At 37.0% G+C, this 24451-nt stretch overlaps 1 protein-coding gene across 3 annotated transcripts in view; it reads left to right on the top strand.

Moving 5' to 3' along the window:
- Positions 1–16627, top strand: part of LOC120566158 (contactin-associated protein-like 4) — a 95106-nt gene extending 78479 nt beyond the window's left edge. For 2 of the 3 annotated variants that reach the window (XM_039812441.1, XM_039812440.1), the window contains exons 19-24: positions 2794–3018; positions 4836–4969; positions 6364–6451; positions 12127–12342; positions 13068–13139; positions 14547–16627. In XM_039812441.1, coding sequence (XP_039668375.1) covers positions 2794–3018; positions 4836–4969; positions 6364–6451; positions 12127–12342; positions 13068–13139; positions 14547–14743 — 932 coding nt within the window. In that variant the 3' untranslated portion in view covers positions 14744–16627. Of the gene's footprint in view, positions 1–2793; positions 3019–4835; positions 4970–6363; positions 6452–12126; positions 12343–12735; positions 12828–13067; positions 13140–14546 lie in introns of those variants that run through there. The other variant, XM_039812442.1, reaches the window with a different exon arrangement.
- The last annotated feature ends 7824 nt before the right edge of the window (positions 16628–24451 follow it).

Here is a 24451-nt window from a genome sequence, read left to right as displayed (position 1 = left end):
GAGGAGCTGCAGCAATGTGCAGTACAACTAAAATATGGTATTTTTGGAAAATTAAACCACATAAACCTATTCTGGTACAACCTCTAAATACAATTATGAACCTGAAAATGAGCATAATATGAGCACTTCAAAGATAACTATAAATAATTTTCAGCACTTTATAATATTCTTACAATGTTAGGGACTGATTAAGTATTGATTGCGACTATAATAGTAATACAATATATTTAAAGATTTCAAAATATTTTGTGGTGTTTTTCTGTCTCTCAATATTGAATTGTTACCCTAGTACCTTAATTTGTTATTTATGTCATATTGCACCTTTTACTCAACAGCAAGTTTATATTTATCTCGTATGGTATCAGTATAATATTAAAGTCTTGACTGTTTGTGATTTAAACAGCTGCCTATTCTGCTGCTTTTTGTTGCATTTTATTTGCCAGCTCAGTCTGTGCTCTCCAAATAAAGACGAAGAGATTTGTTTGCTTTTTTGTTAGATATGGCAGTCATAGGCAGTGATGCTTTAGTCAGACTCAGAGGAATAACACACCTACTGTATGTCAGGAATGCCACATCCACTGCGATGGTATATGAAGGTCCAGTCACAAAAATGTATTTTTGCTACATTCATTTCTGTGCATTTCTGAAAAACAATATGATTTTGTCTGGCTCACCATCCCTGGTTGTTTATGAAAGCCCTAACTGTCGCGAGCAAACAACATTGTTTCCAGCTGACTTTTTAATGTTTCAAGCTGACTTTTAAAGCAAAGATCCTCTAAAAGTGCATTAAGTTTACATCTGATATCTTGCTAAAAGACTACAGGCTAAAGCTGCATGTGGCAGGGAAAAGATCTACATCCTGTTAGTGATCTATGTAGAAAATATTTAAATAAAGAACCAGCATTGTTATTTCTACTATTATAAGTATAATTAGAAAAGAAAGATCAGACTGTATTTTTGTACTGAAATAACCCTGTTTAGCTGCTTAGCTTACACATTTTGAAAAGTAAGACAGGTTTTACTTTATTGTTTGCATTTTCAAACTTTGTTCGGGAAAAGGCTTTTATGGATGACCATTAACATATGGGTTTGACAAATTTAATGACATCTTGGATAACAAGTTTGGCTAGGGCTATTCTTTTTTTTTTTTTTACTCGTAATCTATAACCCCATAAAGTAATGTATGAAAGGCCCCTGCCTTTGGAAGTAATGCTATGCGTACGTATTAGCCGGACATGCAAACGTTTGCAGCTTGGTCTGGTCTGTCATGTCCAGTTACCGTTACTATGTGATTGGACGATCCCTGTTCGGGGGAGGGGTTTAGCAAACCGTCAATTGCTACCAACCTAGTCTCACATTGCCAGACCTTCCTCCACAGTGCTGCGGAGGAGGGTCTGGCTAGTCCACACAGCATTCCGGGATGGGAGAAAAACATGCTTTGGTTTATTGGCATTTCTTTAAACCAAACACAGTTGTCTTTGACTTGAAGTTATTTTAGTCGTGCAACAGAAAACTCAGATTGGACAGAAAGTCTAGCTAGCTGTCTGGATTTACCCTGCAGAGATCTGAGAAGCAGTTAATCATAGTCTTCAAAAATCGACCAGAGTTTAAAATTACAACACAAAGAAAGCAGTGTAACGTGACATCCGAAAACGGACACCCGAAAAGAGTCTCATCTTGCAGAATTTCCGGCAGAATGAGAGCAATCCCAGAAGAATAAAAACAAACAAGAATAAAAATGTGACTTGAAATGCAGCAAGTTTTGATTAATTTGTAAGCTGACAAAGAGGTTTATTTTACAGCTTTACGGAACACAATTATAAAGCTATGACCTATCCCTGGTGCTGTAATGAGGGAGAGAGAGCAAAGATCAGACAGCTTTTTGAAGAGGATCCTTCAGTCAGCAGACATTAGCCTGGCTGCCTCTCTCGTTCAAAGCTTGGCCTCTCCACACTCGTTTGAAGTGGGTCAAAATGAGCCTGTTCTGTCCTGAAGGTCAAGCATCAGGATTATCTTAAAGGACTCCTCTAGCCCACCATGCCATTCTGTCCGCCACGTGATGCATCAAGGGCTTGTTGGACAGTGTTGAAAGTCAACATACCGTAATATCAAACTCAATGACTACTGGAGAAATAAGTGGTTAAAGGTTGTTAAACATTTTGGAGAATACACTTATTCGCTTTCTTTCCGAGAAATAGAGAGAATATACCAATCACATGTTTTTTTCTGTTCTGCAGCCAGCAGCTGGTTAACATAGCTAAGCACAAAGACTGGAAACAGAGGGAAACAGCTAGCCTGGCTCTGTCCAAATGTAACAAAATCAAAATCAGGATTGGTATTTCCCCCCCGTTCCCAGTCGTTATGCTAAACTAAGCTAACCAGCTGCCAGTCTATGCTTCATATTAAACAGATATGAAAAGCGCTATCAATTTTCGGAAAAAAACTTAAATTCTTAGACAGAATTTACCAGTTTAAGCCAAAATGAAAAGAAGAGCCATTCAACAAAAACATTTGGAATTTGTTACATGAAATGTTAAAGTACCCTGGCTACAAATTGGTTTGTGCTGAAAGATTTTCAGTAGTTTGATGCATGTAGAGTTATGTTAAGGAAAAAGGCTACCTGCCCTTGGAGGTAATGCTGAGTTATGTCCAATAAATGTGAGTTATGTCCAATAAATATGGTTCACTTGACTTTTATCTGCTGATATTATTTCAACTGTAAATAAATTGTATTATATTTCCAGAACAGTAAACAGATAAAACAAGTTCACTAGTCAACTTTCTAACTTTCAGAGGTTTCAGCCAGCTTTAAATCTTCAACCTCCGTCACCTACAACCTCAAGGAGCCCTATGAACTCAGCAGGAACAGCAGCGCCTTGCCTTCCTCCATCTACTCTGATGTGACGCTGAAAGGAGAAAACATCTCCCTGAGCTTCAGGACCAGTCAGTGTCCTGCTCTGCTGCTCTACGTTAACTCTTTCTACAGGGAGTACCTGGCCCTGCTCATCAACAATCATGGTGAGGGCACTGATGTTTTTTGTCTTTTCGTTTTGTTCGCTAGATTCAATTCTACAACCCCTTGTCTTATCTCATTCTTCTTGCATTTGCTAATGTTCAACTCTCCTCTCCTTTTCTTTATCCCTCAGCATTCAGTCTGTCATCCTCTGCTGCCTCCTTCTCCACGCAGCCATGCTAATTGCTATGCACAGTGTCAGGTTCAAAGAAAACATTTGGTGTAGTTGCTATTAAATGATAAGCAGCAGGGGTCCTTCTTCCCTTGTTCTTGCCATTGTCATTATTTATTCTGTACAAATCTTCTTCACTCATTTCACTGTAGAGCTTTGCTCCCCTCCAGTTGGCAGGGAGCAATGCCAGTATTCCTGCATAACATTATAGGGTTTGCCATTGTCCGGTGTCTGCAACTTGTAAATATGGCTGAATTACATGCTATTTTTAATTTTTTTTTACTAGCGTGCAGTTTTAAATTAGATTAGATTAGATTCAGCTTTATTTGCATCTAACCAGAAGTGCAAAAAAAGCAGGTGGTGCATAGACCGGACAATAAATATATATATATATATATGTATGTATGTATGTATGTATGTATGTATGTATGTATGTATGTATGTATGTATATATATATATATATATATATATATATATATATATATATATATATATATATATGTATACACATATATATATATATATATACATATATATATATATACATATATATATATATATATATATATATATATATATATACATATATATACATATATATACATACATATATATATATATATATATATATATATATATATATATATATATATATATATACATATATATATATATATTATATAGTTGTGACGGCAGACAAATGTTAGTGGAAGCAGCTTTCAGCTTTTTAATGAATGAGAGAAAGCTGAGGGATAGCAGGTTTTGAAGAGCTGATTAAGTCGTCATCAGGTATCTGCACTCTTGCCAAAGTATCTAATTAAATCCCTGAGAGAGGTTTCTTTTGGATGCACCACAGAGGCTTTTCTCATCTACCTCTCTCCTCCTGCTGCAGTAACAGGAGCCTCAGCTGCTGCACACAGAAACTTAACTGTCTTAGTCATTCACTGAGAGTCTGAAACACTCTTTGCCCTCTGCAAGATTGTTATTATCAAGATGTGCTTTTATGATAGGGGAATTACTCCCTATTAGTCTCTGAAAAAAACAACATAGTGAGTAGAAAAAAGTGCTTTAAGTGTTTAGATCTTTAAAAAGAGATTATTTCCTATTATTTCTGCTTATCTGTAAAGTCTGCAGACATCTTGGAGCATCCAAATGATCTCAGTGATGTGTAATTTATTGAGTGTAACTGTAAAAAAGGGGGAAATTGATTTCATATCATGGAGTGTTATTCATAGAGATAACATATTAATCCTCGAAGTATTAAATGGTTTGTAGCTTCTTAATTCAGCAGCTGGTATCTTGGGACATTCAGATATACGGATGAAATGCTCTTTCTTTAAAGGAGTGTCTTCTTAGATTTTCACTGCCAAAAATGTGGAAATGTTTGAGTAAAACGGCTGAAGTGCTTAATTAATTATCACTGACTAGTTAAATGTTGTCTTGGTTCTTTAACTTGAGACATGTTTGTACCATAGACTGTTAAAAATAAGTTGTGTACCAATCAGCAACAATGTAAAGGTTACATCAGATTATCTATGTCACTCAGTTTATAGCAGCAGCTTGTATTAGATCTGTGTTATATCTCATGAGTAACATTCATTATTTAGTGACCGAGTCAAATACTGTATTGTTCTTCTGTGTTTGCAAAGATGGGCTAGAATTGAGGTACAAGTTGCACAGCAGCGGTGATGTGGAGGTGCTGGGGAGCAGAGTCACAAACTTGGCTGATGGACGTCTGCACACGGTGATCATCAGGAGACAGGCAGACACTGTCTCTGTTCAGGTATACACACACACACACACACACACACACACACACACACATACACACTCAATAATTTACACTGTGATCACACAGATTACCACATGCACTGTGAACCGAAGAGTAGGAAGAAATCTTTTGTAATTAATTTCAGATGGTTGATCTTCCTTTACAAATTCTGTCAGACTGACATCCAAATAGAGTATTGTATTGTTAATTAAACACACTGCTCGCACTGCACTAATAGTGTAAAAGCAGACTGCACAGGGACGCTACTGGAGCTGACAGTGGTTGTCATTTTATTGAAAGTGCTGGCTGACGCTTATTTTGTGGCCCTGCGGTTCACTCGCCCACTGTAAATTAATCATGTATAGAGAGATATGAGTATGCACCTTAATTATGATTCCTTGCAGTCATATCATAATATGATTCTAAGTGGGATAATACTCATAAACTGGAAACTGTGTGCACAGATGTGACCTAAACTCTACTCACCTACAGCACAAATAAAAATGATTTACAATAATCTGAAATCAAAATGAAAGTAAGGATGTCCTAAGCTGATCCACAGGAACAAGATGGGTACAAATCCCGGCATTTTGATTTGTAGGTATCGGCTAATAAATCCAGATGTTTTCTCCATGAATGACAGCTGTCAAAAACCTCTCACTGTGTTCTGTTGAAACGCTTAACGCAGCGTGTGAGTGAGTGACCAGCCACAAAATATTGAAACAGCAGCCAGTGAACATCAGTGAGCAGTAATCTTCAAATTATTTTATTATCATAGTATAAAAAAAATTAGAATTACTGTAAAAGATCAGTCCCCTGAGGCGTGCCAGTGGATAACTTACCTAGGGCACCGAAATTTCCAGATATTTCTCTGACCAAAAGCTTTTGGAAACCTAATAGAATATGAATTCATAAATGTTACAGGTCCTCTCTTTTTTCAAGCTATTATTTCCCTGTTTTAGCTCTACTTTAGTTTCAGGTCAATCAAAATTACCAGATGTCTCTTTGATAAATGATTCCCCAAAATGATTCGCTAAAGCCCACATCTGATTTAAAGTAATACATCAAACATTCTTTTTGTTATAAAAGAGTGTCTCTCTCTGAGGCATTTACCACCTCAGAACCTGCTCCACTTCTCTGCTCAGCTACTGTGAACCACTGTGTCTCACGGGTCGATGGGTTTCCAGCTTTTGGGGTTGAATCCCATTTAAATATGCAGGTCAGACCTCCGGCTAGCTTTAATTGCTTGCTTCTTTGCAGCCATTTGTCGTTTCTTCACAGAGCTGCCTTTGTTTAAACACTTAACGATAGAAAGCTGTCATTGACAGTTTGTTGCCACTATCAGTCTTTGCTTTCTACCTGCTAAGCGTTTACCTTTACAGGTGTGATATACATTTATCTTTCAGATCGACCAGAATACCAGAGAGGACTTCAACTTGACATCTGATGTGGAATTTAACAGCATCAAATCACTCATTCTGGGCAGAGTGCAGGGTAAGTGAGGCTCTCTTAGAGCAGACTCCAGCACTTAGACAGACTCATTTGAATAACAGCACTTAGATGTTTGGGCCATATGCAACAAAACACCGTTCTGGAGCTTTCTGCGGTTTTCTATTCATCATGTTGGGTGGACCAGAGGGAAAGCTGCAGTATGAGCAACAGCCGTGGCACTTTTATAAACAAGTTGACATCCATATTCAAATGGTCACAAAGAGAGCACTTTACTGTGGATAACAAAAACCTTAGAAATGGCTTAAGGGGGAGCCTCACACTTAAGTCCTTGTGTGGCATTAGATGCGCTTACGAGCCAAATAGGTACGTAAAGTATTTGTGTAAATGGCATTGTTTTTTTCATTAATGCCGAAGTTCAGACAATACAGTATACGTTGGTGCGCTTTGTCTTTGTTATCGAAGAGGTGAGTAATACAATCTTTATGTCTGTTTCGCTGAGCGGGGCTTCAGACAGCTGTAATGGTTATAACTTTAGAAAAGGTCCTTCACTTTGTATGGTAATGAGGAGAGATTGAAAAGAACAAATTACTTGGAAGATTGGAGTCAGTGCCCTGCGATACAGCATAACAACAGATAAGTCTCAGCTGCTGTGGGAGGGTTCAAACTAAACCAGGAAGTCAGACAGTATAGTTCAGCCTCTCCCTGCCTGACAGAACATTTTACTTTCACATCACTCTTAGTCTCCTCTACAGGACTGATCCGTCTGCCCCAAGCTTCTCTTGAAGAGGAAATACTTTGTACCAGAGTTGTGATGTTTTTGAGTTTACCTCTGTTTTATATACACTCACCTTAAAGATTATTAGGAACACCTGTAAGATTTCTCGTTAATGCAAATATCTAATCAACCAATCACATGACAACTGCTTCAATGCATTTAGGGGTAACGTCCAGGTCTAGACAATCTCCTGAACTCCAAACTGAATGTCAGAATGGGAAAGAAAGGTGATCTAAGCAACTTTGAGCGTGGCATGGTTGTTGGTACCGGACGGGCTGGTTTGAGTATTTCCCAATCTGCTCAGTTACTGGGATTTTCACACACAGCCATTTCTAGGGTTTACAAAGAATGGTCTGAAAAAGTAAAAACATCCAGTATGCGGCACTCCTCTGGACGTCAGAGGAGAATGGGCCGACTGATTCCAGCTGATAGAAGATCAACTTTGACTCAAATAACCACACGTTACAACCGAGGTATGCAACAAAGCATTTGTGAAGCCACAACACGCACAACCTTGAGGCGGATGGGCTACACCAGCAGAAGACCCCACCGGATACCACTCATCTCCACTAAAAATAGGAAAAAGGGGCTACAATTTGCACAAGCTCACCAAAATCGGACAGTTGAAGACTGGAAAAATGTTGCCTGGTCTGATGAGTCTCGAATTCTGTTGAGACATTCAGATTCAGAATGAGAACATGTACCATCATGCCTTGTTACCAGTGTGCAGGCTGGTGGTGGTGGTGTAATGGTATAGGGAATGTTTTCTTGGCACACTTTAGGCACCTTAGTACCAATTGGGCATCGTTGAAATGCCACAGCCTACCTGAGCATTGTTTCTGACCATTTCCATCCTTTTATGACCACCATGTACCCATCCTCTGATGGCTACTTCCAGCAGGATAGAGAAAGCTAGAATCATTTCAAATTGGTTTCTTGAACAGGACAATGAATTCACTGTACTAAAATGGCCCCCACAGTCACCAGATCTCAACCCAATAGAACATCTTTGGGATGTGGTGGAATGGGAGCTTCGTACCCTGGATGTGCATCCCACAAATCTCCATCAACTGCAAGATGCTATCCTATCAATATGGACCAACATTTCTAAAGAATGCTTCCAGCACCTTGTTGAATCAATGCCACAAAGATTTAAGGCAGTTCTGAAGACAAAAGGGGGTCAAACATGGTCTTAGTAGGGTGTTCCTAATAATCCTTTAGGTGAGTGTATATACTGTATATATAATTTACTTTTGGATAGCACCATCTGAGACACACGTGCTGTTACAAACATGGGGCTGGGTATAGAAAGAGGTTCTCAATTAGAAACTATTCTGGATTTATATTATTAAATGTAATTATTTAATGTATAAGACCAGTATTTGTTAAAAAATCCCACATATTTCTAAAAAAACACATACCTCAGTGATTATGCATGTCAGTTAGGGTTATCATATAATTCATTATCCCTTACCTTAAAGCTGGATTTTATATGTGACGATAGGGGTTAACAGCAATCTCAAACTTGATACGTACAGTGTAGGTTTTGATTTTGTTGATATCACCACCACAGCACTACATGGATGTATATGTGATCAGGCCCAGTGTGCTTGACTGCAATGACTGCCTTTACGACAGTTGGCTATGCACATACTTATATAACTGGAGTTCAGCTCTTCCATGTGATCAGCTCATTATGGCTGTTTCACTAGCAAGGACCACACCATCAACAAAATGCATTTAACGATGTATTAAAGAAAAACATCATTGATGTGCGAGGCCTGAACTGGGGTGGGCCAGGAGGAGTAGGTTAGGCAGATATTTTTGGGAAAATGCAATGACAAGGTTGAGTTGTGGTCCTGCTCCTGAAATTACACTGGGTAGATTCAATTCTTGGGCTAACACCAAGGACTTAGCATCCACTAACATTGGTGACTAAAGCTACAGGAAGCTGTAACTGCTTCACAATAAAAGTCATTCAATCTTTGGCATGTGGAAGGCCATACAGCAGGTTTGTTTTAACAGAAGTTTAACTTAGACGCCATTGAAAAAGTTTGCTATGTGTAGGATTTGTTTTTGTTGATTGATGATGGAGACATTGTAGAATCACATAATATGTTGTCATCCATCTATGCATGCATTCAGCCATTTTCTAACCCTCTTATCATGTCGAGAGTCTCTTGGAGCAGAAAACCCTTGTTTTTTTCTCAATTAATATGACACAAATTGAAACCAGGAAGAAGCAAAATTGATAAATAGAATAAAAAAAAACAAAAAAACATCTCATGCTCTACTCAAACCAAAACACGGCATACATGTCAGAAACAAGTACAAATTGATGCTGGGGCCGTTGTTACATTTCGCTCCTTAAATAGTTTTGTTGTTGTTGACCCAGGCCATGTTAATGTGTGACTCAGCCTTCCCTCTGCTGAGCCAGAGGACTCGGGCAGTCATATCAGTATCAGAGAGGCAGCAAGATAGTTGATATATTGTCATTCCCTCCCAGCACTGTCATCCATCAGCCTAACTAATGGACCAGGAAAGAATGGAGAGACTGAGCTGCTTACCGAGAGAGGGAGGGAGGGGAGATGATGAAGAGAGAGGGAGGGTGAGATACTGATACAGAGAGAGGTGGAGGTAAAGGGCAGCAGCTGGGTGAAGGTGGACAGTAATCATCAGTTGGTGGATACAAGGCCAGTGCTGTCAGTGTGGGATTGGACTGCTCGCACGAACAAGGCATAGACTCTATTCAGCACTTTTAAGACCTAATACTACCAGTATTCATTTGTATATTAGAAATGTTGCAACATCATCCAATAGTATATTGTTTCTTTTACATACTGTATTTTTCCATTCATGCAAAATTTTACTTATTTAGTTCCAAATTTTGGCTTTTGTTTTGACCATATTTTTGAATATTCCTTCATCACAAAGATGACATGTTTGACTACTTAATATGTAGCTAACTCCCCTGCATGCCTGTGCTTTAATTTGTTATAAATAGAAAAAAGTGTGTCTTCTTAAACAGTGGAGACATATAGTACACTATTGCAGTGCTAGAAAAGCTAATGTCACATATGTAAATAAATCTATTGTGTTATTAACTTTTTCTCCCCTCTCAATCATTTGCACTTCATCTTGCAGGCTGCTCAATAGATATACACGTGCCATGAGATTTATAATTCAAAGTCAAATGGGTCCCTGCTGCTCAGAGGATCACATTCAATTTAAAACTTAATCAAAGCCTGATCAAATATACAGCTGATAAACAGCCCTCTCCAGCCAAGCCACTCTGCAGTGTCCCATTTACAGTATGTGGTGAAAAGTATCTCCTTTCTGATAATAACTTACATGACTGGCAATGATGTGCTGTGCAATCAAATTGCACTGCAGGAATAATTGTAGTTTACACTGACATTTATAGATACTGAAGATTTTATGTAGCACCTGCTGTCATAAATAGTGACATAAGCACATTAACCACAAGTAAGACTCCATGGCAGTTTTTTAACGTGTGTAATTTCACGTTTTGTTATGACAGTTGAGAGGCAATCCGTTTTACCTATAAGTAGCCACGTGTCCATCATCATCAACATTTTCACTTGAGCAAGACTTAAGTCCATGAAGGTGAAGGTTTGAAAACTCTTGGCCAAACATTTATTGAACTTTGAAGATTGTCATGGTCCCCAGAGGATTGAGTCCTAATGTGTTGGTGACCCCTTAGACCTTTTCCTCCCACAACACTTGCACCAGGTAATATAATAATGTAAAAGGCAGATTACCATGAATCTTCCTGCACAAAAGGGAATACATCCTTTTGATTTCAATGACCCAATTGCCTCACCTCTAGCAGACTCTAAAAATAGAAAAGTATCTGTTGTGCAGTTTGTTTCATCTGGTACAGTGTAATTAACATTTTTTTGTCTCCACTAGTGTGGCTTTCGACTTGTTGCTTACCATCTGTTTATTAAAACTGCTACATGTGGAGTTTCACGATAAAAAGGTAGCCTCCATTTCAACAAAACGGGTCAATTTGTTTTACAATACTGTGAAAACAAACATCCCTCCTCATTCGTTTTGAATGGGAGTCTTCTTTAATGCAAACATTATCTGGCAAGGCATTGTATTTCCATTGTTTCTCTCGCAATAGTCATTGTGATAAAATAGTTGCCACTGTGATAACTTTACAGAGTTGTACAATCATTTCTCATGATATTAGAAATGTCTGTGGGCTGTGTTTTGGCACCTTATAGGCCTTCAAACTCATGGATCTGTTACAAAAACAGAATGTTCTGTATTGTATATTGTCTCACCAGTACCCAAAGCAACATGCCCCGACCAAAACAGCACCTTGCTTTATTTTAACCTAATACTCAAACCTTCGCAGTGGCGGAAGGAGTATTAAGCCTATGGGAGGATCAACCTGTCTCCCCAGAATTAGTTTTCATATTGGTAGATTCTGGAGGACATGATTTATGTCTAGTCTAGATGCAAAAAGTTGTGCAACCTTTATGTAGTGCTGCATGACAAATGGAAAGAATACAGAACATGAAGTGTTTGAAAAACAGTTTATTTTTTAATATATGTAACCATATAACCTAACAGTTGCCTAAGCTTCCAATACCATAACCATACTGAAGTTAGCATGCATGAAAATGTTAGGAATAATTGTTTCAATGATGATGATGATGATGATGATGATGTGTTGTTTTTCATCCAGTATGAGTGTATTATTCAGCAAAATAATTTCCAGCAAGTTTATCAGTGTCTAATATGGATATTAAAATGATTAAGACAGATACATACCACTTATCATCGCGGCCGTGGCCTCGTCAAGATAAATGTTTATCACTCCTAATATTCCAAATGTGTAATTGGAACTTGCTGATAACAAATCTTCTCACTCAGCCTCTCTTGTCTGTGTTTCTCTCTCTGTGTTCAGACTCTGATGAGATAGATGAAGAGCTGGCCGGCTTGGCCTCTCTTGGGTTCACCGGCTGTCTGTCAGGTGTTTGCTTTAACTCCATCAGTCCTCTGAAAGCGGCTCTGCTGCACCCTGACAGCCCTGTTATTGTCAGCGGTCCATTGGTCCAGTCGAGCTGTGGTACCTCCTCTCCAGCCAATCCCTACGCGGCAGAAACCACCCACTCCTTATCAGGTACAAGACGCAGACTAATAGGCCTATATATACACAGAGTATATATGTGTATGTATGTATATATATATGTGTATGTATGTATATATATATACATATATATGTATATATATGTGTATAAATATATATGTATATATATGTAAATATATGTGTATATATATGTGTATATGTGTGTGTATATATATATATATATATATATATATATATATATGTATATATGTGTGTGTGTGTGTGTGTGTGTGTGTATATATATATATATATATATATATATATATATATATATATATATATATGTGTGTGTATTTGGGTGTGACGTTTATATGTTCTAAGATGTTCACTTAGTGTATAAAACATTAACCACCCCACCATCTCCCTTTCTGGTATGTTTTTTAATAGTATTCTGCAGGCTGTTCATTAGACTTTTTTTATGGGCTCATTAACCATCCTCTTCAGTAAGCAGATAAAGTGATGGCACTACGACAGCTGAGGTTAGTCAGACAACTGTAGTGAAGTCCTTTGAGGCTGTGCTGAGGCTTTCAACAAGCACTGTCTGTTCTGACTGTCTCACAGTGACTATCTGTCCCTATACACTCCTTTACCTCATCGTTCTTTTTTATTTCATGTTTTCTATTGTTTTGTTCTCCCCCTTTCATCTTTGCTCTACATTATTTCTTTGTATCTTTGTATCATTTTATTATTTATTTTTTCTCTTGTCTTTCTCTTGACAGACCAAACTGGTCCTGTGGATCCAGGTCAACCTTTAGTCAACGCCATCAAGAGTGATTCAGCTCTAATCGGAGGTAATGCAATCCATCTCATTAAAATATCGTAACAGTTACATTGCAAAGGTCGGATGGGAAGGATAAAATTCTCCAGTTTTGAGCTGGATGCAAGTGAGGAGAATAGTTTTGATCTTGCTGGGGAGGAAAAAAAGAGGCAGTGAGGAGAAGTAATGGGTTGGCTGTGATAAAGAGTTTGGGTCTGAATTCCAATGTGCAATGTGTTTCCTTTTAAAAACTCTTTTGGTGCAGCGTTCAACTCAGTCAAGCTGTAATTTGTGCCTCAAGTTAAGTTTGCTTTACAAATAAAACCAGAAGTTGGAGTGATATATATTTGGGTTTGTTTATACCTAAAACAATACAATATATATGTTGATATCTCAGTAGTAATCATCTTGTTTTCATCCTTTAGCACTGCTGCCTCATTGAAACTTCCCATTGATGTCTTTCTTATGCAAATGTGAGCATTTGAAAGACCTTGTCAAAAACCCAGTAATACAATTGTTTGGCCAGTAATGCACAGTGTTGGGAGTACAAAGTAACGCGTTACTGTAATTCCACTACTTTTAGCGGTAATGAGCATGTAACTAAATATTTTTTTTAATCAAGTAACGCAATTACAATTACTGAAATTTAAATGAGTTTGTTACTCGCATTACTCTCTTTTGTGAAAAATGAACGCTTGCAGACAAGAAGACAGATAGGTCTACTTTAGCTGCTTCTGATCTGACGTCGCAGGACCTTATGGTGGCGCAATGATACACCAATCAAACAAGTAATTAATGTAGAGCGAGGCGGTTGTTATAACGGATGGAATATTTATGTTGACGTTTATGTCCTCATTCATCTTGTTTCCTTTTTGCACAGCCGCTGCAGTTGACACACCTGTAACATTAAACATGTTGCAATGTAAGCTCACTAATTAGCGTTGTTGTCCCTACGGCTGCGTAGCGATCGTAGACCGTATATAAAGATGTAGCGATAGACGCTCACCAGATCTGCTGTCGAGTAGCAATTCAAATCTTATGAAGCACCTGTTGAAGCAACAAGCTCCGACAAAATCCTGCATCGTTTACATCCATGTTTAGCCATTTTTCTTCTTCTTCTTCTTCTTCTTCTTCTTCTTCTTCCCTTCCTTTGCTTGTGCATGGTTGTGTTTCTTGGCATTACCAGTTACCTGTAGATCGGTAAAATAGTGTCAAACCATTGACTGCGTATCACATTGTCACCTTTGTGCGTGTGCCTTGGACAATGAAAACAGGATACCTTTAACGCACATGAGAGTGTTATCGATCTTCTCATCTATGCAGCTGTTGGCAAGATAACGAGTGGTCCGGATGAACTATTCCTTGAAGAAATCAGTTTACTGCTGAAAGCAGGTTACTTACGTTCATGCATGTGATTTTAAATCTTTTTTTGTGTTTTTAGGGGTGATCGCCGTTGGGATCTTCGTCACTGTGTCTGCATTGGCGATAATGGCCAGATTCATCTGCAGCAGGAAAGAGACGTGTCGAAACCAGGAAGTCAAAGCAGCACAGCCTGAAGACGGCCACGAGTTCCCTTTCAGTAGCCAGGCGGACTGTCTGAGCACTCCCAGTGAAAACCAAAAAGAGTACTTCATTTAGCAGGAGCCCGACGTCCCACTGATCTGACAGGACAGAGCGGCATGATTCTCCAAGAGCTCAGTGCGTAACTAGACACACAGAGCCCCTGAGCCACTGCTACCAGTGGATCAATAAGATGTGAAGTCAATAACAGACCAATTTATGATTTTCTTTAGTTCCTTTGTGCTGTCATTTTAAGGATGTAAATATAAAAAAATGTAAATGGGAATTTATGTGCTTCTAACAATATTTCTCTGCCATATTGAAAACAATGTATTAAAAGTCAACATGCAGAAGTGATGTGTTGATCAAAACACAACAACTTTGTTCCAGTTAAATTAAACTTTTGGACTTGGTGTTAATTTATAAAAAGCACTTTTTCTACTAGGATGATGAACCTTCTGTGAAATTTGAGATTTTAGAGCCATACAGTTTGTGTCAAAATAGGAAAGAAATGACATTTACATTGGATTTACATGGGTGTTTCATAAGTGCTCTGCCAAAGCACAGTCTCAGAAGTTATAAGTCAACATAATTTGAGCACCTGCTGTATATAGGAATACAAAATGAAAGTCACTCTAAAAAGGTATTGTCCACACTTTATGTCTTTGAGTTAGTCAGAAAGCTTTTATGTTACTCGCTGAGCTTTTTCTTTTTATCATGAGAAAAATAAAAACTTTACAACAAGACTTTTGTACTTTTACTTATTGCCTGCACAACCAACAGTGAGCAGCCAACACCAAAATCCCTCTCTTTCAACAGTGAAGCTTAAAGCAGCATGGACTATAAAACACTGACGATGTCACTTTCTTCGCTCTGCACACATTTAATGTGTTTTTGCTGAAGCACTAATCTGTGTTTGCCTGACAGGTAGACTAAGATCATCAGAAACGGAAATAGAAAGAAAGGAGAAGCTGACAATGAAATATAAATGATGTAATGAAAACCAGCCATCCACATATTAATATTGGATATTTATACTTCCCTGTCTCTGCAATACTTTGAATCGTGGGTGGGACTTTACTTTTAGGAAAACATGTTGAAAATGCTTCCCCCCCAATCTTAGTATAGCTTCAGGCCCAATGATTTTACCTCATTATAGCTAAGTATTTGATCGTTGTCTCTCTCACCCAGCTCTGTCTGCAAGATGTTTTTATGGTTTTTCATATAAACAAATGTCTCTTTTGATACTCTAGCACAGAATAATCCCACGCAATAATGATTTCACAGTTCATGAAAGCATTTGCTCTTCTAAACACCTGCTGTTTGGCAGCGCTTCCTTTGAAAATGCCTGTGTAAAACAAATAGCGAGGCAACACTTACAACTAGTTACAGTATGTGTTTAAACAGCACTAGAGTTGTTGTTCCTTGTATGCAGTATTTGTTGCTCACCTGTAAAAACGTATTCAAAGTTGGCAAAATGAAACAAACAAAATCTGTGTTTTGGGGAATTTCTGCAAGAATATGGTGTTTACATTTTTCAACTATCCTCTGATGACATGACTAGTATGTGACTCTACATGTCTTATTGACAGCATTAACACTATGAAAGTAATAAACAAATCATGGTGTATATACGAGACACATGCCTCAATCACAGAATCACAGAACCAGTGTCCATGTAATCACAGCCTGGTAGTCAGCTGTCAAACCCTTGTCAAAAGCCAGGACAAAGATGTAGGAACAGTTTTATATTAAAAGTGGCTTCTGAGCGGCTTCTGAACATTTAAGGTCATGTTCTTGGTTAGAAGTGAATTACTTTGTGCTGAGCCTGCCTAATTTAACTGAACAGCCGTAACTACAATAATGTGACATATTTTGTGAATAAATGTAATGTGAGTGACTTTCAGTGATTTTCTTCTAGCTTTTTCTCTGTTAGGATGGTTTGGTTAACTGAAAACTTTTGCTGCATAACAATAAAAATGTTTTGAAATGCTGAATTGTGTTTGATTTTACTTTAATTGTGGAAAAAGTGGAAATGGTTCTAATAAATAACAATGTCTTAAAAGAGCTGAATAATACCAATATTGTAAGAAAGTTTTTGTAAAAGCTGATGCTAAACTGAATTGCCAGCTTTAATGTGGATGAAGAAGTAACAGAAAGAGTAATGAATGAGTTGGTAAAATAGGAAATGGGTGGGTCAAATTAAGAAATCTCAATCAGCTGTGCACAATATATAAGAAGTAAGAATTGTGGTCGTGAGAGCAAGTTAAAGAGAACGTTTAAGTAATGTTCTTTCATAGTATAGTCATAGTATAGTATGTCGAAAAAAGTGAGAAAAAGCCAAAGTATAAAAATGTAGAAAATAGTGATGAAAAAGTCATAGTATTATATATTGAATAAAAGTCATAAAAAGTCATGTTTTGTTGAAAATTGTCATAGTATAGTATGATGAAAAAAAGTCTTAGTATAGTATGTCGAAAAAAGTGAGAAAAAGCCAAAGTATAAAAATGTAGAAAAGAATGATAATAAAGTGTGTCGAAAAAAGTTATAAAAAAGTCTAGTATAGTATCTTGAAAAAGTAATAGTATAGTATGTCGAAAAAGTGAAAGTATGGTATGTTGAAAAAAAGTCGTTAAAAGGCATAGTATAGTATGTCGAAAAAAGTCATAGTGTGTCGAAAAAGGTGATAAAAAGTCATAGTATAGTATGTCGAAAAAAGTGGAAAAACAGACATAGTATAGTATGTCGAAATAAGTCATTGTATAGTATGTTGAAAAAGGTGATAAAAAATGTCATAGTATAGTATGTCGAAGAAAGTCATGAAAAAGTCATAGTATACTATGTCAAAAAAGGTGATTAAAATGTAAAAAAAAATATTCAGGTCATTAGATTATATTTTTTTCAAACTATATCTATATATTGATAGTTTTTATGAGAAGAGAGGGCCAGGGCAACACATATTTCATTGCATTCTCTCTTGACTTTGTACTTTTAAATGCACATGAAAATAAACGTGAACTTTAAACTTGAACTTGAAAAGTCATAGTATAGTATGTTGAAATAATTCATAGTATAGTATGTCAAAAAAAGTCATAAATGTCATAGTATAGTATGTTGAAAAAAGTAATAAAAAGTCATATTATAGTATGTCGAAAATAGTAATAAAAAAGGCATAGTATAGTATGTTGAAAAAGTCATAGTATAGTATGTTGAAAAAGTCATAGTATAGTATGTTGAAAAAAGTAATAAAAAGTCATATTATAGTATGTCGAAAATAGTAATAAAAAAGTCATAGTATAGTTTGTCGAAAAAAGTCAAAGTATAGTTTGTTGAAAAACGTGATAAAAAAAGTCATAGTATAGTATGTCAAAAAAAGTCAAAGTAAAGTATGTTGAAAAAGAAATAAAAAAGTCAAGGTATAATATGTCGAAAAAGTCATAAAGAAGGCATAGTATGTCGAAAAAAGTCATAGTGTGTCGAAAAAAGTAATAGAAAAGTCATAGTATATGTGTCAAAAGAGGTGATAATAAAAGTCATAGTATAGTTTGTTGGAAAAAGTCATAGTATAGTATGTCAAAGTCATGAAAAAGTAAAAAAAGTATTCAGGTCATTGTATTATATTTTATTAAAATTATATCTATATATTCATAGTTTTTATGAGAATAGAGGGCCAGGGCAAAACACATTTCATTGCATTCTCTCTGTAAATTGTACTTTTAAATGCACATGACAATAAACTTGTGAAGTCATAGTATAGTATGTCGAAAAAGTCATAGCATAGTATGTTGAAAAAAGTCATAGTATAGTATGTTGAAAAATGTCATAGTATAGTGTGTCAAAGAAAGTCATGAAAAAGTCATAGTATAGTATGTCGAAAAAGCTCATAGATGGTATGCCGAAAAAAGTCATAAAATTTCATAGTATACTATTTCGAAAAAGGTGATTGATTAAAAAGTAAAAATAAGTATTCAGGTCATTAAATTATATTTTTTTCAAACTATATCTATATATTCATAGTTTTTATGAGAAGAGAGGGCCAGGGCAACACATATTTCATTGCATTCTCTCTTGACTTTGTACTTTTAAATGCAAATGACAATAAATGTGAACTTTAAACTTGAACTTGAAAAGCCATAGTATAGTATGTTGAAATAATTCATATGTCAAAAAAAGTAATAAAAAGTCATATTATAGTATTTCGAAAAAAGTAACAAAAAAGTCATAGTATAGTTTGTCGGAAAAAGTCAAAGTATAGTTTGTTGAAAAACGTGATAAAAAAAGTCATAGTATAGTATTTCAAAAAAGTCAAAGTATGCTGAAAAAATAAAAAAGTCATGGTACAATATGTCGAAAAAAGTAATACGAAAGATATAGGATAGTATGTCGAAAAAAGTAATTGTATAGTATGTCGAAAATAGTCATAAAAAAGTCATAGTATACTATGTAGAAAAAGGTGATTAAAAAAGCCATAGTATAGTTGGTGGGAAAAAAGTCATGGTATAGTGTGTCGAAAAAAGTCATAGTATGGTATGTCGAACAAAGTCATAGTATAATATGTCGAAAAAAGTCATAGTATAGTATGTCGAAAAAAGTCAGTATATTATGTCGAAAAAAGTCATAGTATAGTATGTCGAACAAAGTCATAAAGTTATTAGTATGTCGAAAAAAAGTCATAAAAAAGTCATAGTATACTATGTTGAAAAAGATGATTAAAAAAGTCATAGTATAGTTTGTAGGAAAAGGTCATAGTATAGTATGTCGAAAAAAGTCATAGTATAGTATGTCGAAAAAAGTCATAAAAAAGTCATAGTATAGTATGTCGAAAAAAGTCATAGTATAGTATGTCGAAAAAAGTCATAGTATAGTATGTCGAAAAAAGTCATAAAAAAGTTATAGTATAGTATGTCGAAAAAAGTCAGTATATTATGTCGAAAAAAGTCATAGTATAGTATGTCAAAAAAAGTCATAAAAAATTCATAGTATACTATGTTGAAAAGGGTGATTAAAAAAGTCATAGCATAGTTTGTGGGAAAAAGTCGTAGCACAGTTTCATTCATAGTATAGTATGTCAAAAAAGTGAAAAAAAGTAATAGTATAGTATGTCCAAAAAGGTAATAAAAAAGTCATAGTATAGTATGTCGAAAAAAGTAATTGTATAGTATGTCGAAAGAAGTCATGAAAATTAATAGTATATTATGTCAAAAAAGGTGATAAAAAAGTCATAGTATAGTATGTCAAAAAAAGTGAGAAATAAGTCATAGTATAGTATATCGAAAAAAGTCATATTAAGTGATAAAAAAAATCTAGTATAGTGGCTGGGTTGGATCAGTGGTTGGAGCGGGTGCACGTATACTGAGAGGTTTGTGCCTCGACGCAGAGGTCCAGGGTTCGAGTACGACCTGTGTCGGTTTCCTGCATGTCTTCCCCCTCTCTCTCCCCTTTCTCACCTAGCTGTCCTGTCGAATTAGGGGCGGAAGAGCCTAAAAAATAATCTAAAAAAAATTAAATAAAAGTCTAGTATAGAATGTCGCAAAATAAGTCTTTGATTTGTTGATTGCTCGACTTTTAAATTAGAGAGAAAAAACCTTAATATTTTAAAAAGTATAAATGGTAGAAAAAAGTTGAATACAATCACAAATGTCCTTAAAGAGCTGAACATTTTGATATTTGAATGATGTTTTTTAGCTATAAGTATGCATTAGTAGTAGGTGACCAAAAGGTTACACACGCAATACTGTGAGTGCTGCTGAATCAGCATTCACACAATAAGCATTATCATTAATATCAACCCTTTGTTTTGTTTTCACCTTATATAGGCTAACCCCTGTTACCGTCATTCCCCATCACCTGACTGCCTCACCCACCTGCACACCTGGTCCCACTTTCCTCATCAGTCTAGCAGTATACTTCACATCTGAGTCGAAGGGTAAAGGGTAAAAAATGTCCTCGTCCAATTCAAGAAATTAGATAATATGAGATGTGCAAACCCTTCTTTTCACTGGCATAACAGGTTTAACCTGCTCCCTCTCTATCTCTCAGTCGTTAATCAAATTGAAGTGATGTGCATCCTTTTATCTGCACTAGTATGCTGGTGACACCCATTATGACTGACGGGGCTGCCCTCGATGTTAATGAAGAATGTCTTTAGAAGGCAGATGAGCTTTTTGAGTCATCTTTGTGTACATGTTCAATTGTTTTACTCAAAATGTGCCAATATATCCAACTACTGAAAACAAGTTACTGTACATTTTGACCGGCCTTAATGTTGGATTTACCCATAATCCTCGCTGATGGCCTCAAAGTAAACTTTCACGGATTACATGCAAATTCAAATCCTGTTGTGGGGAAAAAGGCTAACAACAGTAGAAGAAAATGTGGTGTTAAGAGGCGGCTGAGGTCTTTTGTTTCCCTGTTAAATGAAGCTGAAACACAGCAGCACTTTCCCTCTCTCTCTCGAAATTAAATTAACATAAATTTACATCACAGATTGTTGTTCCTCCTAAACTTTTCAGCAGAGGGTTCTCTTTATGCACTACATGACATTAATGATGGGTATTTATATGCATCTGTCTGTGGAGTGGAGATAAAGACAGCTGACTAAATGACTAAAGCATCCAGGAGATGGAAATGTCAAAGTGATTTTTTATGACTACAAAAGTTGGAGGTTAAAGACTGATTCAGAAACTGGAAATTAAGACATATTTGATGTTGTGGTTAGTGATGCTGTACAACAAAGAGCATAGGTCAATAACAGATTTTCAAGAGTTCATTCCAATAGAGCCGTCAACAGAGGGCATCTCGATGCTTTCTATTCATTTACTTCCAGTATTTCTGAGATACCAAAGTGGTGGCTCGACCAACAGACTGACATTTAGTGTGACTTAAAAAAAGTCTCATTAGGCGCCTCTTCGTTGTTGAGTGCATGTAGCAACCTGTATATCCACCTATATACTACACTGACCAAATATGTTGGCGAATAGGCTACTGTGCATCATATAGAGACAGAGCGCATTGCGTCATACTCTGAAAGCCATGCCTACCGGAGAAGAAAACAACTCTTCGCTCTCCATTGACTTGATGTCAATTCTGTCTGGTAGCAAACAACAGAATCCATATAAGCTGCTGTGTTGTGATATTCACTACCAACAGGGTAAAAAACCAATGAACCATCCTGACACTAAGCTAATGTTATGTCCAACAGGATCCCACAGACTCCCCACTCTCTGTTAATTCCTCACATCTGTATCCTCTTTAGTATTCATAAAAACTCAGTTTTTTTGCGGTTCGGCAGCTTACAAAAATTTAAGTTACGAGTTCTTTACTTTGTTAGTAGTGAATTTGACCACACAGCAACTGTTAGGCATTTTTCTGTTGTTTGCTAGCAGACGGAATTGATGAGGAGACATCCATAGATGTTTTATGTCAATGGAGCTTAACATCTCATTGCACACAGGATGTCGGTAAAAGTGCAGTGTGCATGAACACAGAACACACTCAAAAAGGACATGCTGGAACATCATCATGTCAAGACTCTTACACCAGCAGCTGCATCACATCATTTTTACAAGCATATTAAATGCATGTTTGCAGCTCATTTGAGATCAGCATGTTAACAGATACTTTGTTGCTGTACTTGTTTTAATTACTGTACGCAGCAAGCCGCTTGCCGAAAGTGTGTAGCGATGGTGTTGTTAATTAATTTGAGGTTGGTCTGTTGCTGTCAATTTTTAATAATCATTTTGTATCACTATCATTACAGGCTTACATGATTCAAAATTGCCTAAATACCATTAGGATTTCCGCTTGTCTCTAATGTAACGTGTGGGCAAAAGCATTCCACGGCTCACTGGAATGATAATTAAATTTAACACACTGCCCACCAAAGGTTGGTGTCAAGTGTTATGTATAAATGGGCTCTCACCTGAATGAAGAGAGTTGATTAATGCTTCTCCGTGCAGATGAAAAAGCAGCAATCAGTGGTAAGAGAAGAGGCGGGCTGAGACTGCGGTGACTCTCTGGTGCTTTTTCCTGCTGCATTCTAGAGGTGGCCTGGATAATTACCAGCGGCCTTCTCCCTGATAAGTCATCTGATGAGATGGCAGCGCTGCGAGCAGGAACGGCATCGCCACCCACATGATTATAAATGACATCGCAGACATCTATTGTCAGTTTGTATTTATCATAACCCTACTGGAAAATGTATGTGGCATACCAATGTGGCTTTAAGAGTGGCAAAACATTGTGTCGAGTTGAAAAATACGATTGAGCAAGCAGGTCTAAAAACAAAACAGACTTTTTATTGGCATCATTCACTGTGCACAGTGTGTATGTATGGTTCCAAAAGTGTCAGCGTTAAGCGTTGTCATCATGATTAGATTGCTCGTCCAGAACAATGCAAGATAAGTTTGTTTTTGCCTTTGCTACTTTTTGTTGTCTTTGTAATTTGGAGACATATCAATGGTCAAGGGGGGGTCAAGATTGCCCACCTCCTTAAGCACCTCCACAGTCTCCACTCTGCTTGCTTCCAAGGGGATTTAATAATTCTCCTGATACATATCAATTATCACTACCAAGCCACCTTGGGGCTTCAACGTTTGATAATAAATTAATTTCTCTTCAACATTTTTCAACATCATCTTTGTCTCTTATCACCAGGGCAAATACGTGTGAGGAAGAAGGCGTATAGGGCTGAGGTTAGAAGCAGTGGTTGGTTTTTGACACTGCAACATCTACACATAGACTATTAATTCAGAACATTGCTACATCTCGTCCCTGCCCCGCCAGCATTCAACCCTTCAGTGATCAGATAAGAGTATAGACATAGATCACTGGGCTTTGCGGCACCGCTGATTATATCTTCAGCAGCATTATGCAGAAGAAGCTCCATAAATAAAAGCGATCTAGCGGACACAAAGTCTCTAAACACCTCATGTTTTATTGATATTATGCACGCAAACGGTCGGCGTTCATCCCTCAGATCGTTCACCGCTTCAGTTCCTCTCACAGGATGTCAGCAGGACCTCAGTATCACCTGTTCAACCTCCATCTGTCTTGACAGATGATGGAAACTGGATGTTTTGCAGTAACATGTACAGTACATGTTGGAACCTTCTTGGTTATTTGCTTAAGATACATACAAGAGGTCAAGATGGCTTACGTTGGAATCTGTTTCAAAACAAAAGTTAGAGGTAAAAGGAAGCTGTAGGGCACTGTGCTCCAGCTGTACGTGTCAATATACATATTTCTAACTAATGAATCAAATATTGAGCCACATTCTAAATACACACAGGATCGATAGCTGAATTTGTACAAAATAAAAAGCCCTTGTTACCTCTGCCTCCACCCTCCCCGACTGTGGGTCGTGGCCTTGCTGTGGTGTGATTTGTTGTTTTCAGCTCCATCCCTGAGGGTTTTAACCTGAGTTGGCACAGTTCAGTGCTTCTCAAGTTTTCCATAGCTCTAAGGACAGCTTAATGTGAACAATCATTGCACTTTTGAGGGAAGGTTGGAGGGTTTCTATTAGAGGTCGACCGATTCATCGGTTTTGCCGATTAATCGGCACCGATAGTTGATTGGTGGAACTATCGTTATCGGCAAAAATCCATACCGATAGTTTTTTCTGGTTGCATCCGTTGCTGCAGCGGCTGAGAAGCGCGGTATGTATACAGTACATTTTGTCATATCATTATAAAGTTATTAATTTGTTGAATAGATGCTGCATTAGTAGAGAAATAACAGCACAGTATGTTTGCTTGCTTTCGAAGCTGAGATGACGCTAAACATTAG

The sequence above is a fragment of the Perca fluviatilis genome, chromosome 9 (genome assembly GCF_010015445.1).
Source record: "Perca fluviatilis chromosome 9, GENO_Pfluv_1.0, whole genome shotgun sequence".
Lineage (NCBI taxonomy): Eukaryota > Metazoa > Chordata > Actinopteri > Perciformes > Percidae > Perca > Perca fluviatilis.
The sequence above is the reverse complement of the archived record's forward strand: the minus strand, read 5'-3'. Positions and strand labels throughout refer to the sequence as shown.